Source organism: Prunus avium, chromosome 5 (genome assembly GCF_965620075.1).
Source record: "Prunus avium chromosome 5, drPruAviu1.hap1.1, whole genome shotgun sequence".
NCBI lineage: Eukaryota > Viridiplantae > Streptophyta > Magnoliopsida > Rosales > Rosaceae > Prunus > Prunus avium.
This window is the reverse complement of record NC_142288.1, coordinates 20,239,997-20,254,754: the sequence shown is the minus strand read 5'-3', so window position 1 is coordinate 20,254,754 and position 14,758 is coordinate 20,239,997. Positions and strand designations below refer to the sequence as shown.

The window sequence follows — 14,758 nt, the reverse complement described above, 5'->3', positions numbered from 1 at the left end:
TCAATAGCACCCCTATATTTAAGGTGTAAATTACTATTGTAATAGCCCGATGTGGGACTCTATAAATAAGAATAATGCGTACTTTAAACAACAACAGCACGTCTAGCTCAATTGGCAGACCGCTAGGCTTTTATCGTTAAGGTCGTCTGTTCGAAAACCACGGTTGGCAACACAATGGGTATAAAGTTTTTAGAATATTTTCTTCCATTCTTCTTCGTTTTTTTTTTTTTGCATAAACATGTAATCTATCAAAAATAAAATAGAAATTGCATTTTCCATTATAATAACCAGAGTCAGCAAGGAGCACAACAGTAGCAGACAAAATCTTAATATGGTGGTTTAGAATTAAATCATCCAGTCTCATTAGATTCACAAGCAATTGCAAAGGAAAGGAACCCATTATCCTTGCACAACCAGTTTAGAAGCAAATGTCTATGTGTGACTAAATAAATCGGAACAACGTCAACCAATTTTTTTCAAAAAGCTCTGTGGCTCGCTTCAATGTGTTCAAATAAGAGCTACAGTTGACAAAGAGCTGGAAGAGAGATTTGATACAAATACAATGTGACCAATTTGATCTGTAAAGGATTCAAGTAGGCTTCTCATAAGAATTCTGATCTCTAAATTCGGAAATGGCGCTTCTTATCATTTCAGCTGCATGAGGCTGCACAAACAGGTGAGTACTATCCAAGACATGTATTATGAATTGCTGTGAAGGGGGCAGTGTATTGTTGTAATTGATGATGAATTGAGCCATAGGTATGTCGCTGCACAAGAGAATTACAAATGGTTGGTTTCGGAAACAAAGAGAGCTTGACAAGGGAAAAAGAAGCAACTCAAACTACTCTTTTAGGAACTGCTGGATCAAGTCAACATGCAATGAATGCCTGGATAAATCAAAATCTATTGGTGAATTGCTCTTTGTATCATAGAATTTACACAAGCCAGAAGCTTCATTATCATACCCTCCAGTACAAAAAAGGTCAAGACTAACACCCAAAAGAGAAAAGCTGTCAAACCAAATGACAATCAGCAATACAAAATGTTAAAACTTGTCATATTTTCATTAATATGTTTTGACATAGTTTTATAATATGTGAAGGAGAGGAGGAACCGCAACCAAATATCCTCGAAACCCATGCTTGTTTTCGTAAAATTAAGAAATGCACAACAGAAAGTTCATACAATTATCTTACCAAGAGATGAACAATCCTTTAGTGGTGTTCACCATCTCGTATCAAAACCCTCAAAAATTCTGAACTGCAACAACAGCAACAAAAACCAAAAGATGAGACCAAAATACTTCATTATAATGATCCTAAACCTTAGCTTACAAAGGATGAGAGAGATGATATTCTAAGCCCAAGCTTAAATGGTATAACTTCTAGTCCTAAGCGTCACAAGAAATAATTAATCAAAGCAATGAAAATAGTTCCATTACATAACAAAGCAGTCTCTGTTAAACCATATACATATTTAGCCAGGGTTTGTTGGATTCAATGCCTAAACTAATTCAACAAAATCCTTATAAAAGGCTAGTGATGTGTCATAAACTGCAAAAGGGTCTCTTATTACGCCTTTATGGAGACTCTTGTTTCTCTCAGCCCAAATTATCCAAGCTATCACCGAGAATAAACATAAATCCTCCTCCTGGAAAATACTACGAACATGTTAAAAGAGATCCATGAAAGAACATACCCGTTGTGTCCTAACTAGTTGATAGAAATGGGAACACTTCCAAACCCGTCGTGCAAACTTACAAGACCATAACGCATGCACCAAATCATCATCAGCTCTCAAACAATGAGTACATACACCTGAGGATATCACATGTCGACGTGCAAGAGTAGCTCAGTATGGAATAACATTTTTTAGTACACGCCAAAGGAAAAATCGTACCTTAGGCGGTAATTTCAACTTCCAAAGATGTTTCCACACGCTTTGTATAGTTAGGTAACTAGACTCCCCTTGCCTTAACCTCCCTTTCTGTCCTTGTTTTTCAAAGCATGCAACCCAATATCCACTTCTCACTGTATACTTCTCACTGCAGATAAAATAGTTGCAACATCATGGGCCAAAAAATATCGATCAATCAACTCAATATTCCATTCACCTGATGGTGTCAAAAGATCGCATACCTATTAATAGGAATAGTTGGAGGGGCCAAGAACGTAGTTGGTGTCGGTAGCCACCTATCAACATAAACACCCACTGACTCACCCCTCTCAATTCTCCAACGGAGGCTCTTCTTCAACAAATGTTGCCCTTACATCACACTACGCCATAAATATGAGGAACCATGACCTGCATAAACTTCCAGAAAACTTCTCCTGGTACAATTCTTTTCTCGGAGTAATTGAGCAACAAGAGAATGTGGTTAAGTATGAATTTTCCATGCCATTTTAGCCAACATGGCTCGGTTAAAAGCTTGTAAATCTCTAAACCCCAAACCCCATTCTTGCCCTTGCATAAATCCTCTCATTTTAGCCAATGAATTCCCTTATCCCTCCCTATATGTGTCCACCAAAATTGAGCAATCAAATTTTAGATTTCCTTACAAATGCTCACTGGCAACTAAAAACAGCTCATGATATATGTAGGAATCGATTGTACAACCGCTTGATCAAAACTTCCTTACTTGCAATTGAAATGAGCTTTCCCTTCCAACTTTGTAACACTGTTCTCAATCTGTTTTTCATCTTTTAAAAAATTTGGCGTTTATTCCTACCAACCATTGTCGGTAAATCAAGATACTTCTCATGAAAGGGAACCACTGGGATTGGAAGAATAAACTTAATAATACCATGTAATGCAGGTTCTAAGTTAGGACCAAAAGTAATAGCTGATTTCTCCAAGTTATTATTATTATTTTTTTTGGCATGATGCTCTTTCATATAAAGTAAAGATCTCTTTTAAAGCCAAACATTGAGCTGGAGTTGCATGAGCAAACAATAGGCTATCTTCTGCAAAGAGTAGATGTGTTATGGAAGGTGCGTTCTGTGCTACTGACACACCACAAATAGCTCCATGCATTTCAGCTTGTTTCAAAATACTTGAGAAACCTTTATTTCATAATAAAAATAAATAAGGAGAAAGGGGGTCTCCCTGTCGCAATCCTCGTTGCGGCTTAAAAATGGTAGAAGGCTTCCTTTTCCATAAAACTGAATAAGAAACCGAGGTTACACATTTCATGATCAAGGTCGCCCACCAAGGTGCAAACCCCAATTTCTCCATAATCTTCTTAAGAAACAACCATTCCACGCGATCGTAGGCTTTACTAATGTCCAACTTCAAAACCATTTTGGGCATTCTTGTAAACTTTTGTTGCTTGATAGTATGCAAACTCTCAAAAGCAGCTACTATATTATCAAATATGCATCTCCCAGACAAAAAAACACTTTGAGAAGGCAAGATCACTTATGGCAAGACTAACTTCAATCGATTAGCAATGGATTTTGCAATGATCTTATACACCACATTGCACAAACAGATTGGACGATATTTTCTGGCAAATTGTGGGTTTGGTATAGTTGGAATAAGAGAGATAAGTGTATGATTAAGACCATCCAGCTCCATTTCCCCATTTAGAATAGCAAGACAAGTCTGTGATACATCCTTCCCAATAATTTCCCAAAATTTCTGATAAAATAAGGCAAGCATTCCATCAGGACCAGGTGCTTTTTGTGGGGGTCTTTTTGTTCCAGCAGCCTAACGAATGGGCTTGGGCTACTATGAGAAGAAAGCGAACAAAAAGATCCTCCTGAAGCCTGAGTTCAAGAACCAGACTCCCAAAAGAATTTTTTTAAAAGACTTGTTGAAGCCTTAGAAAAAAAATACGTTTGGGTTCTTTTCACCAACACTCAGAAGAACGCATGAAATTCATTAATGACTTAGCGTGAGGAGCTTATGGCATGGGAGCTGAGCTTTCACAGGTTTAGCAATCTGAGAGAGAGGGAGAGAGACCAAAGCATGAATTTCTTGCAGAGAAACAGGTTTTAGAGTGGGAGATGGGAGAATTAGGATGGCTTCTATCTTAGAACAGAGAGAAACGTTGGGAGTAGAAGATGGGAAAATTCCAGTTCGCTTGACAAAGCTTGGTCTTGCTCTGGAATGGTGTGTGTTGCTGGGTAGAAGAAGCTCTGTTTTATAGGCGTTTGGAATCCTAATTTCGTCGATCATCCATTCCTACTTTTCCTTTCCCTTTCTCCAATTACTCCATTTCTTGTGCAAAATCATTGACCAAAGCGCCTGAATCAATGGCTTCTTGTGGTTCCAAGGCTTTGTGCGGCTGAGCCTCTCCATGGGGGTAAGGCGCCACTTGCTTTCTCCCTTGGTTTTCAAATCAGAGCTTACAAAGGAAAACTGAGAACAGAGGAAGTTGTTTGTCCACTTGGTATTTCTCCTACACTTATGGATTTCCTATGGTCCTTGCTGTGATTCTGGGTTGACCACATGGGAGCTCTGGTATGGGTGGAGCTCGATGTTGGATTTTCTAAGAGACGCTGGGCTGGGCTTCGAGTACAGTTTTGAGGTTATTGGTGTTTTCCCTTCCAGCGGCCCGCACGCTTTCGTCCAGCTGCTGGAAGTGGTTTTACTCGTTCTTGGGCATTCTAACTGTCATGGACTTCCCTAAATGCTACAGCAGCCTATGGGATGTTCTCCTAAGGCTTTGGACCCCATTCTTCTCTCTCTCATGCTAACCCATGTATTTGGGCCCGAGGAATGGGCCTGAGTTTTAGTGCTCCCAAGTAGCCTAAAGCTTCCATCCCTCGGTCCCTCAATGGGCCCTGTGAGTGCTCGTACCCATCCATGCCACAACCTTCTCAGCAAGCCCCGGGTGATTACGTGGCTTGGGCCCACTTGAGCTTGTAGCATGGCGTGATGGCATCGCATGTTTATTCGTTGTGCTTGTGCTTGAGTTTAATTTTGCTATAATAAGCCGAGCTCGAATTAAATAACACCGAATAGGTTCATGAGCGTGAACTTATATAGCCGTTGCGTTTTTGGCATGCTTGCTTGGCGTGATGTGTGACCCGTGGCTCGTGTAGGTGTCCTACAATTCCCTATTATGCCCCGGTCGAGTTTCTTTTGTAATTAATTATTTGCACCGGGCTGACAATAAGCTTGGGCCTAACCCCTGGATTTTTGGGCCTCAACACTTTTATAAGCGCCATTTGTTTTAAAGTAACCTCCAAATTTGAAATAGTAAAAGGACGAAGAAGAATACGATTAATCTCGTATGAAGCTTTTGATTCAATACCCTCCAAAACCACATCAATATCAGATCCCTCCTCTGAACGAAAAAGATCCATAAAATATGATAGTAACACCGGTTGTATTTGACTTGGATTCTCTAACCATTGCCCATTGTCATCAAACAACCCCTTAATATTATTGACATGCCCCTTTTTTTGCCACTGCATGAAAATATTTGGTATTACGATCTCCATGTTGCAGCCACTGTATACAGGAACATTGCTTCCTTGTCTCCTTCTTCCCCAATAAATCGTGATATTCTCTAAAAAGTTGATTTTTATTAAAATTACCTTCAGCTGTTGTAGCCCCACTCGCTTGAATTACATTGTGTACCTGTTTAAGTCGTCTTGGAATATTACCAAAACATTTTTTGTTCCAGCAATCCAACCGTTGTCCACATAATTCAATCTTATGTAAAAGTGAGACCTCCTCAAACAATTATTTTGAGTCTCCAAAGCATTTGAACAAACACATTATATTAGAAAAAAACTTTGGTGGGAATATCTTTGTCACGTGACAGTATTTAATAGTAATATAATCCAGTTAAAAGATAGCATATGTTTAATTTTAATTTATAAGTTTGAGATTTTTTCTCCCAACTCTAGCCCCCTTTCTTCAGCGCCGCTCAGGGGGAGGAAGTGGTCACTGACCCTCTTCCCCTCTCTCCCCCCTTTCCCTCCCCATAGCCCCTCTCTCTCTCTCTCTCTTCTCCTTTTATGTTCTCTCCCTACATCTTTTTCTGGTTTTTTTTTTTTTTTTTCCTCCTCTTCCTCTCTCTTTCTTTTCTTGGTTGCTCCTTTGTCCCCTTTCTCCTGCCTTTTCATTCATCTTCCATCTCGAGGAGCTGCTCTGTTTTTACAGAGCAATTTTCGGTTTTCTTGATTTTTTTTTCTTTTTCTTTTTTCTTTTTTCTTTTTCTTTTTTCTTTTTTCTTTTCTTTCGATTTCCTTTCTCTCGTTCTGCTACCTCCCCTTCTCTCCTGTCTTGGGCTTTTGGTGGAGCTGGTCTTCTTTCGGTTTGAGCCTGTTTGGCTGTGTCTGTGGCTCTCTTTGAGAGTTGGGTGCTTCTCCCTCTGTGGTGTCTGCTTGTGCCTTATACTCTGTGCTAAGATTAAATGTCTCATGCCAATTTTGTGTCCTTCGTTCTCCACCAAACAACCCCTTCAACCAGATTTATTTCTTCCTCAACTTCTCATCCTCTTTTTGCCTTATCCTTTTTCTGGATCTGGAATCTCCTTTGGGATACAACAACCATATCTATAAGCGCTTTGTCGCTCATTTCTCGGATTGTATTTAGAGCTTTTGCTACGGTTCTTGCTCTGGTGCTTGCACCAATACTCTCCACTCTCTTGGTGTCGGTCTTTTGGTATATACCTTGGTGTTGTGATTGGTTGTTTTCTCTTAGGTGCATTGGCAGATTTAGGTGTGATAGAGAAGGTGACTTTTGGAGGAACGTTCAAGGGCTGATGTGTTTCCGAATTTTGGGGAATATCTGTTTTTGGTGGAAGATCGATGGGTCTCTAAGTGCAGCAATGCTGACCTGTGTGGTGGTGGTGTATCCCCTCCTTTGTGGCCATTATGGTACGGTCTCCGTCCCCTTTGCGGAAGACGATGGCTTTGTATTGTATTTTGGTTTGATTTTGTGATGGGGAAGACTATTATACTAGACTGTACTGGTTTTAGTTTAATCTTCTCTGTGTTTGTGGCATTTTGATCCTTTAACTGGCCTTTTTGGCCTTTGTATTCTCTGTTTGTTTCTTCCCCATTTACGGATTTTGAATGAACATAATTGATTCCGACAATAAATAATATAAAAAATTGGAGAAATATTTCGAAAATCTCTTTTCAGAAGTGCTAGCTGAGTTGTAGCGGGTCAAAGGCTATTAGAAAAAGATTCTCATGGAAGTCCAAATTTGACCAAGTGTCACTCATGATTCACTAACAAGTAAATTCAAGAAGGAGAAGGGGCATTTACAAGTTTTGGGTCAAAAATGACCACAATGATTCTCGATATCATGATGGTAGAAACCTTGAAAAGGACATTTAGATTAGATGGTCGTAGGAGCAAATTACTAGAATGACTCACTTAATTCTAAAACCAAAACCCCTTTTGAGGAAAGCATGGAGATTAACAGTCGAATGGCATGGCTTTGCTAATCAATCAGCATGGATTAGCAAAACTTGATGAAAGATCATGATCTTATGCAGCATTATAAACGACAAGGCATAAGAAAAAGAGGTCGGCTTTCCCATGCTAGAGTCAAGATAGTCTACGCACCAAATCATTTGCACACGTCACATCACCATTACCAACTTCAACACAGGAGGAGATGGTACCACTGCTCAATGGTGCTTTGGTGGGGGCCGATCACACCACAATGACAATGTGAAGCTCTGGCCCATCTTGATGCCTAATTTGACATAATTCTGTCCTTTGTCCATTCAATTGATTTTACTCAACAGATGAAGATAATATAATTTTCCACCGTACGGGAATGTCATAGTGTTTGGTGTATAATTGGTTTGAGATACCGCTACAGTGGCATTTTAGCGTACGAAAGTTTTCTTTTGTAGGTTTCGACATTCCTATCCCAAACCTCAGCACAACCGATCCAACCTACTTAATGACAAAACCAAACCGAATTGGTTGAACCAAATTAGGTTTCAGTTGTAGAATTCAAAACTCACAATTTTACTAAATCAAACAGTCTATTACGTAGTTCATTACGGGAAGCTTTGTTGCAACAACCACATGTGGATGAGATCGGAAATTTTCACTTTTCACAACTAATTAAGAATTTAAAAGGGTATTAACTATATATGCTCCCACTACATGTGTACAAGTTATGACTGTATGAGTAAACCATTAGAATAAAAATCAGAAAGTAGACTTGGTAAGATTCTTGTAAAGATATGAACTTTTGAGGTATGAAGTTAATACTAGCATATTATTAGAGAGAGAGAGAGAGATGTAACTTGAAACTTGGAGAGAACAAATTGAATGATGGAAATGCAGCTGCAAAGTAAAGGTGGTGTCCATAATAAACTATCATTTTCACACACTAAAGTAGTCATGCTCTCATGCTTCATCTTCTTTTTTAACCCTCCATTCGTTTTCTGCGCTTTCTGCTTATATCAATCATGAAGCAAACTTTCAAAGTTTCAATTCAACATCAAAGGAAATAATGACTTCGGAATAAAAGTGAGAAAGTGGGGGGTGGGTTAAAGTAAAATCATTTTTTTTTCTTCGGATGAGCATTACAGGGTTTTTATCTTTCTCATGATCATCAGCCGACTTCATATTTCTTCTTTTCATAAAGTTCTTTTCTTATTTCAATACTGTGTGGTTATGTTATGCTACTATTAATCTGCATGGTTTATAATCAGCTATCTGATTAGATGAGTGGGATGGGACTCAGAGTCCTTCATTCACGATTTTATGTTTTCAATACAATCATTCATGGGTTTTACAACGTGGTCAACGAAATGCTGACTGGGTAAAGTTGGATTTGGATTTATATTAATTATTACTTTAATTGAATCCAAAGCCTGCGTGTTAACTTATCATTATAGTCTATTCAACAAAGCTCTCTCCAGAATATTATCAGAACCTTGTTCGTAAGAGGTCTCAAATTCGATCTTCATTATCCATTTCTTTATCCTTAAACACATGCATAAAGAAATACCGACATATCAATGGTCTATTTTAAAAATATATATATAGATTTTTGTCAAATCGTTGACCACATATTATCTTACCAGAATATATCACCAATAAAACCATATGTTACTTAGAAAATGAAGCCTTTTATTTGTTATCATCACATCATTCTCCAGTTCCATATTTATGTTTTGAATAATGTTACCTGATTATCAGCTAATGAGTCAACTAATTAAATGAGTTGATGAGATAAAACCATACATAGTTCCCACTTTTCCCTAATTTTTTAAAGGGAATTTGTATATTCTCTAGTCTTTATCATCGCTCCATCGACCAACATTTCCCTGCAATTTTCCCCCCATAAATACAATCTGCCCCACTTGAAATTAAGAAAATCAGAATATCAAGGGTTACTTGCTGAAAATCACCTTGAACTATCACACTTGTCGAAATGTTCACCTTTAGTTTTTTTTCCTGTCAATTTAGTGTTTAAGCTAAATTTTATCGCCAATTTAACACTTACCGTTAGCTTTTAACCAATTTCATCCCAATGCGTCAATGAGATGCAGAAAATAAATGGGTTGGGGCATGCATACAGAAAACATTGGAAATAGAATAAGAAATTTGAAGTTTGTTTGTTTCAATAAGAACAAGATCTTGCTTCGTTGGTTACGACCTCCCCCTTGTTCCTTAGTGCACATTACAACTAGAAGCATGCATGCATGCATGTCACGTGCTTCCTGTGCTGACGTGGCCCAACCTAGATACGACATTCCTTTTGAAGCCACGGAGCTGCAGAAATCTCCAGCTACCCGAACCCACAGACTGACTTTTTACATCATTTGAAGTGCTACATGTAACATGATCTTCCTCAGGCTCACGTTGGTCCACAGATCCTCTTTTTGCTGTAAATATTTTATAGCATGCCCCCATCATTGATATTCAAATATTTCAAAACTTTATATTAACCATTTCTCACATTTAATCCACCGAAATGCCAATAATTTACGGTTTGATAATATAGCATATAGTGTGTGTATATTGTGACACCGATACTATTTCTAATTTAATCACTTACAAAGCTCGGTTTGTGTGGAGTTTTATCATAAAAGACTTTGATAATATTGATAATAGAATCATTTATTATATATTGTATTTTATTTAATTAAGTTTCCAATGCGAGACTTATATTCTTCAACATATATAATAGTTTTTGCTAGTGCAACAAAGTAAGCATAAAGTAGCATAATCCAAGGAGACATCAGTAGTACATTTTACACGAAGAAACATAAACTTACATGAAAACGTGTCAATTTATATTGATTGTGCTCTATATGAATTTCGTGTTACCAAAGTGTTAGCTCGGCAATTTCGTTTACACAACTCATCCTGTCCCACAACCCTTAACACAAATATGATAAAAACACGGCATCTTTATCTCAATTCCGTTTTGATTTCATTTCAATTTTGCACACGTAATTTCTGCTAATCAACATAGATCTCAATATTTAGCAATCATATTTATAGAAATGAAGTCACTGATGAGTAAATAAAGTAAAAAATAAAATAGTTTTACTAGTTGGGAAAATTATCATCCCTGTCAGTAAAATTGTGTGCTGCCCACTGCGCGATTCTCTAAAAGGTTGTTTAAAATTCCCGCATATTTTAACCAACACAACCTCCTCCAGCCCACAACCCCTGCAGCTAAGTGTACCTAATCTCCCCCCTCCTCTCTCTCTCTCTCTCTCTCACCTTCAAGCTCATCTCCAATCTCCAATCGCCGGCGTTGATCATACTCGTCGGAGAACCATCGGCACCGTCCAATGCTGCCTTACCAGACTCTCGAGGAGGCCGTTTCGGCTCTGGGCCGAAACCTCACCTTTGCCGAGACTCTGTGGTTCAACTACTCGGCTTCCAAGTCCGATTACGTGCTCTACCTCCACAACATTCTCTTCCTCTTCGTCATCTTCTCCGTCGTTCCTCTCCCTCTCGTTTTCGCCGAGGTTCTCAGATGGGCCGGCCTCGACCGCTACAAGATCCAGCCCAAAGTCCGATTGCCCTTCTCTGACATGCTCAAGTGCTACAAGGATGTTATGCGCATGTTGCTTCTCGTTGTTGGCCCTCTTCAGCTCGTCTCTTACCCTTCTGTCCAGGTTCGAATTTCTTCTTTCGTGTTCATTGAATTCCAATCTCCGATTTTGTGGAATTGGGTTTTGCGGAATTCTGAAAAATATTGAATATGCGAATTGGGTTTGCTGGGTTTTGTAAATGATTGAATTTGTGGAATTGGGTTCGCTGGTTTTGAAAATGATTGAATTTGTGGAATTGGGTTTGCTGGGTTTTGAAAATGATTGAATTTGTGGAATTGGGTCTGCTGGGTTATGAAAAGTATTGGATGTTTGGAATTGGGTTCTCGGGGTTTTATTTGTGGAATTAGGATTGCGTGGTTTTGAAGAATGTTGAATATGCGGAATTGGGTTTGCGGGGTTTTGTAAAATATTGGGTTAGTTCCTTTTATTTTAGTATCTCTTATGGGTTTCGTGTAATAGGATTTGTGGGGGGCTTTGCATTCTGCGTAAAACGTAAGGGATGTGAATTTTTTTTTTAAAATTTCCTCATTTCATGTAAACGTAAGGGTTACTCATACGAAGCTTTTCAGTTTTCTTAATGAGATTATTGTGCCTATACTGGGTGATTAAAGTTTGTAATTTTCTCTCCTATATTCCCTGTAATAATATATCTTTGGGTGTATTTTTTAATATGCTTAGATTCTGTTTACAAGCAGATAATAGGGATTCGAACGGGATTGCCATTGCCTTCTGGATGGGAGATGCTTTGCCAATTGTTAGTTTATTTCTTGGTAGAAGATTATACCAACTACTGGATTCACAGATTTTTGCATAACAAATGGGGGTATGAGAAAATCCACAAAGTTCACCATGAGTACACTGCTCCGATTGGGTTTGCAGCGCCATATGCTCATTGGGCTGAGATTTTGATCCTTGGTATCCCATCTTTTCTTGGTCCGGCAATGGTTCCTGGCCACATGGTCACATTCTGGTCGTGGATAGCACTGCGGCAGATTGAGGCCATTGAAACACACAGCGGGTACGCATGCTGCATTTTGCTTTCAGTTTTTCGGTGCTTGCGGTCATTTTCTTCTTTAGTTGATTGTGACTTAATAATGACAACTTTGGAATTCCTTCCTATCCTTTCTCTCTTTACTAATAGAATTCTATGCTAAGTACTTTTGATTTGAAGGATCTTAAACAGTTCCTTCACTTTTAATGATGGGGTCTAGGATCAGTACACTAATGCCCTTTCCTCCTAATGATCTGGCAAAAGTAATCATTTGCACATTGACTAATAAAATTTTTGGGGGAAAAAGCAAAAAGGTTGAATGTTGGTCAATAATGTCTTGTTCAGCACCATGATAGTTGTAACACATTCTTCAAATGGAAATTGCATGAGTTTAATCAAATGAACTTTTAAGATAATCCAGTTCAACTTTCATTAATGCTGAGCGTCAAGCTTTTATACAAGCACCACAAGCATTTGGTTTATATTTTTGAGGAATTACATGAATTTTGGTTTCTGAGTCAGCTTTTTGTGCTATGAATGTTATTTTTTATCGGTGTGCTTAAGCCTTATTGTCAACATAATAATTCAGATATGTATACTTTCCTCATTCCACTATGGTAGCACTTCAGAGAGAGACGTGGGAAAGGGCTGATACCCAAAAAAGCCCTTTGCCAGAAGTGATTGTCTTACTTGCACCTGATCACAGCTGCATGCGGTGGGTTGCCTGTAATGTTGAAAGTTACTCTGATTATAGGAAGTGATTACAGATCTAAAACAAAAAATGAAAAGTAATTTTTTGGAAGGACTAACTGCTATGGATTGCATGTATGAGTCTGCAATGACTTCTTCCATATAGTTTATTTTAATTTTTTTTTAGGGAGCTCAAGAACCATATGGTGTCTTCTCAATATCTGCATTGTATCCTTGCTTTGTATCTTCTGCACTGAAGTTTTGACTACTGTATTTGATGCGGAGCAAGTTGTAATCTATGGTTTATTATACAGTTATGACTTCCCCTGGAGTCCCACAAAATATATCCCATTTTATGGCGGTGCTGAGTACCATGATTACCATCACTATGTTGGAGGACAAAGCCAGAGCAATTTTGCTTCAGTGTTCACCTACTGTGATTTCATTTATGGAACTGACAAGGTAAAATACTATCTTGATGTGGCGTTTGCTTCTCAAATGATCTTAACTGATTGATTTGGCAATCATTGACTCTTGATCAATTCCAACAGGGATTTCGGTATCAGAAGAAGATCCTTAAGAAGGTAAACCTGCAGAACCTTTTCTCCTGAGATTATCAATTAAGTATTGTGGCATCTTGGTTGAGCATGATTGACATTTTAGTTCTTGAACATATGGGAAATCAAGACTCTGATTGATATAGCTCAATATGTATTTAATCAATGCAACCAGTTGATTTTTCTTTTTCTCTAATAATAGTACAGGTGATTTAATTAGTGAATTTCTTTTAGCCTTCTAGGCAGAATTTGGTAACTGGTTAGTTGCTTCTAGGACTAGTTTCATCGTTGATGTGCTAAGTTTTTTTATCATGGATTTTACATTTGTTTGCCCCTTTCTTCTAATCACTCTCGGTGATCTATTTCAGTTGAAAGAGGAAAGTAACACTGTCCAAAACGGAGGCTCATATAATAATTCTACTGTAGATCTTAAATCTGATTAGCGTGGAGACTGCGTAACCTTGCCTGCAGAAATGCCCTTTCAGTATTGTTCTCACTGGTGACAACTCTACAAAACCTCTGATTTTCAAGTTGACATCACTATGCTAGGGTGGAAAGTAGAAGCTTTTAGTGGCACAGGAGCAGATTAACTTTGGGTTTTTCAGAGTTGTGATTTTGGGTAGCTTGAGGGGGGGGATTCAAAATCACTTTAGATTGTAAGGTTCAGAGTTCAGACTTGTGTTTTTGGCAGTATGTTCAAATTATAATATTATGAACTCGTGCAGTGTTTGTGATCCCGAAATTTAATTGCCAGTGTTTCTTGAGCAGGAGTTTGAAATCAAAATATGAAATCTGCACATCTCAATTTGCCATTCTCTTCAGTTTATGAACTTTTATGCTCCTGGTGATCGATTTTGTTAATGCCAAATGGCATTTGAAGCCTCAAGTCCATGCGCCATATCCAATTTATAAAATAAAAAAACACTATTGAAAGGGTTGTTAAACTTGTTATAGCATTGCTCATCCAACTTTCATGCAACTGTGTATGGACTGAAGACACTGTATTTAGATTATTTTTTGGTGTTCTAACGCATAAAGGTTTCCAGCTATAATGTTGTCATCGCCTTTTGGTTAAACTGTTTTCTGAAAGCAAGAAAGATGGCTGTGGTGAAAAGGCCCCGTAGAAGATGCTGGACTTTGGAAGAGTATAATAAGCAATCATAACTGTTGCCTTTTGTCTTTGGGGTCTCTAGATAAATTCAACGTTGTAGTAAATAATCCCATTTTGTTCGGCCAGATTTGAAAAAGATATGTAATCTTATATGAAAATGTGGATATGCAAATAAAATTTTTACAAAAGGCCTCGGTGCTGTTAGTAGAGGGGGCCTTCATTTTATGCGTGTTGGTACACCGAACCAATGCATAAGCCCACTATCCACACTAATGTGTGTTAGTATCGAACACTCGTAGGATTACCCCACCGGCACTATGCAATGCTAGTACCAAACACCGCATAGGCCCCACCACTAGCACCGATATTGTCCCCAACTTAGCCACCCAAATCCAATATATTT

At 38.4% G+C, this 14,758-nt stretch overlaps 2 protein-coding genes across 2 annotated transcripts; one reads left to right on the top strand and one right to left on the bottom strand.

The window, feature by feature from the left end:
- Window positions 1–555: 555 nt before the first annotated feature.
- LOC110753654 (general transcription and DNA repair factor IIH subunit TFB5-like) lies at window positions 556–1,329 on the bottom strand. Its single transcript, XM_021954595.2, has 2 exons — window positions 1,197–1,329; window positions 556–767 (listed from the first exon to the last, which is right to left on the bottom strand). Exons 1-2 carry the CDS (start codon window positions 1,229–1,231, stop codon window positions 590–592), a joined length of 213 nt encoding a protein of 70 aa, XP_021810287.1. The 5' UTR covers window positions 1,232–1,329; the 3' UTR covers window positions 556–589.
- Window positions 1,330–10,599: 9,270 nt separating this feature from the next.
- Window positions 10,600–13,986, top strand: LOC110753700 (methylsterol monooxygenase 1-1). Its single transcript, XM_021954644.2, has 5 exons — window positions 10,600–11,069; window positions 11,702–12,024; window positions 13,002–13,149; window positions 13,239–13,271; window positions 13,613–13,986. The coding sequence occupies exons 1-5, from the start codon at window positions 10,740–10,742 to the stop codon at window positions 13,685–13,687; spliced, it is 909 nt and encodes a 302-aa protein (XP_021810336.1). The 5' UTR covers window positions 10,600–10,739; the 3' UTR covers window positions 13,688–13,986.
- The last annotated feature ends 772 nt before the right edge of the window (window positions 13,987–14,758 follow it).

Excerpts from the sequence above, each read along its gene's own strand:
- LOC110753700 (XM_021954644.2), top strand. The coding sequence starts at position 10,740 with ATGCTGCCTTACCAGACTCTCGAGGAGGCCGTTTCGGCTCTGGGCCGA. Across the intron at positions 12,025-13,001 it reads GCCATTGAAACACACAGCGG|TTATGACTTCCCCTGGAGTC; the intron begins GTACGCATGCTG and ends TTTATTATACAG. Across the intron at positions 13,272-13,612 it reads AGAAGAAGATCCTTAAGAAG|TTGAAAGAGGAAAGTAACAC; the intron begins GTAAACCTGCAG and ends GATCTATTTCAG.
- LOC110753654 (XM_021954595.2), bottom strand. The coding sequence starts at position 1,231 with ATGGTGAACACCACTAAAGGATTGTTCATCTCTTG. Across the intron at positions 768-1,196 it reads AAAGGATTGTTCATCTCTTG|CGACATACCTATGGCTCAAT; the intron begins GTAAGATAATTG and ends TCTCTTGTGCAG.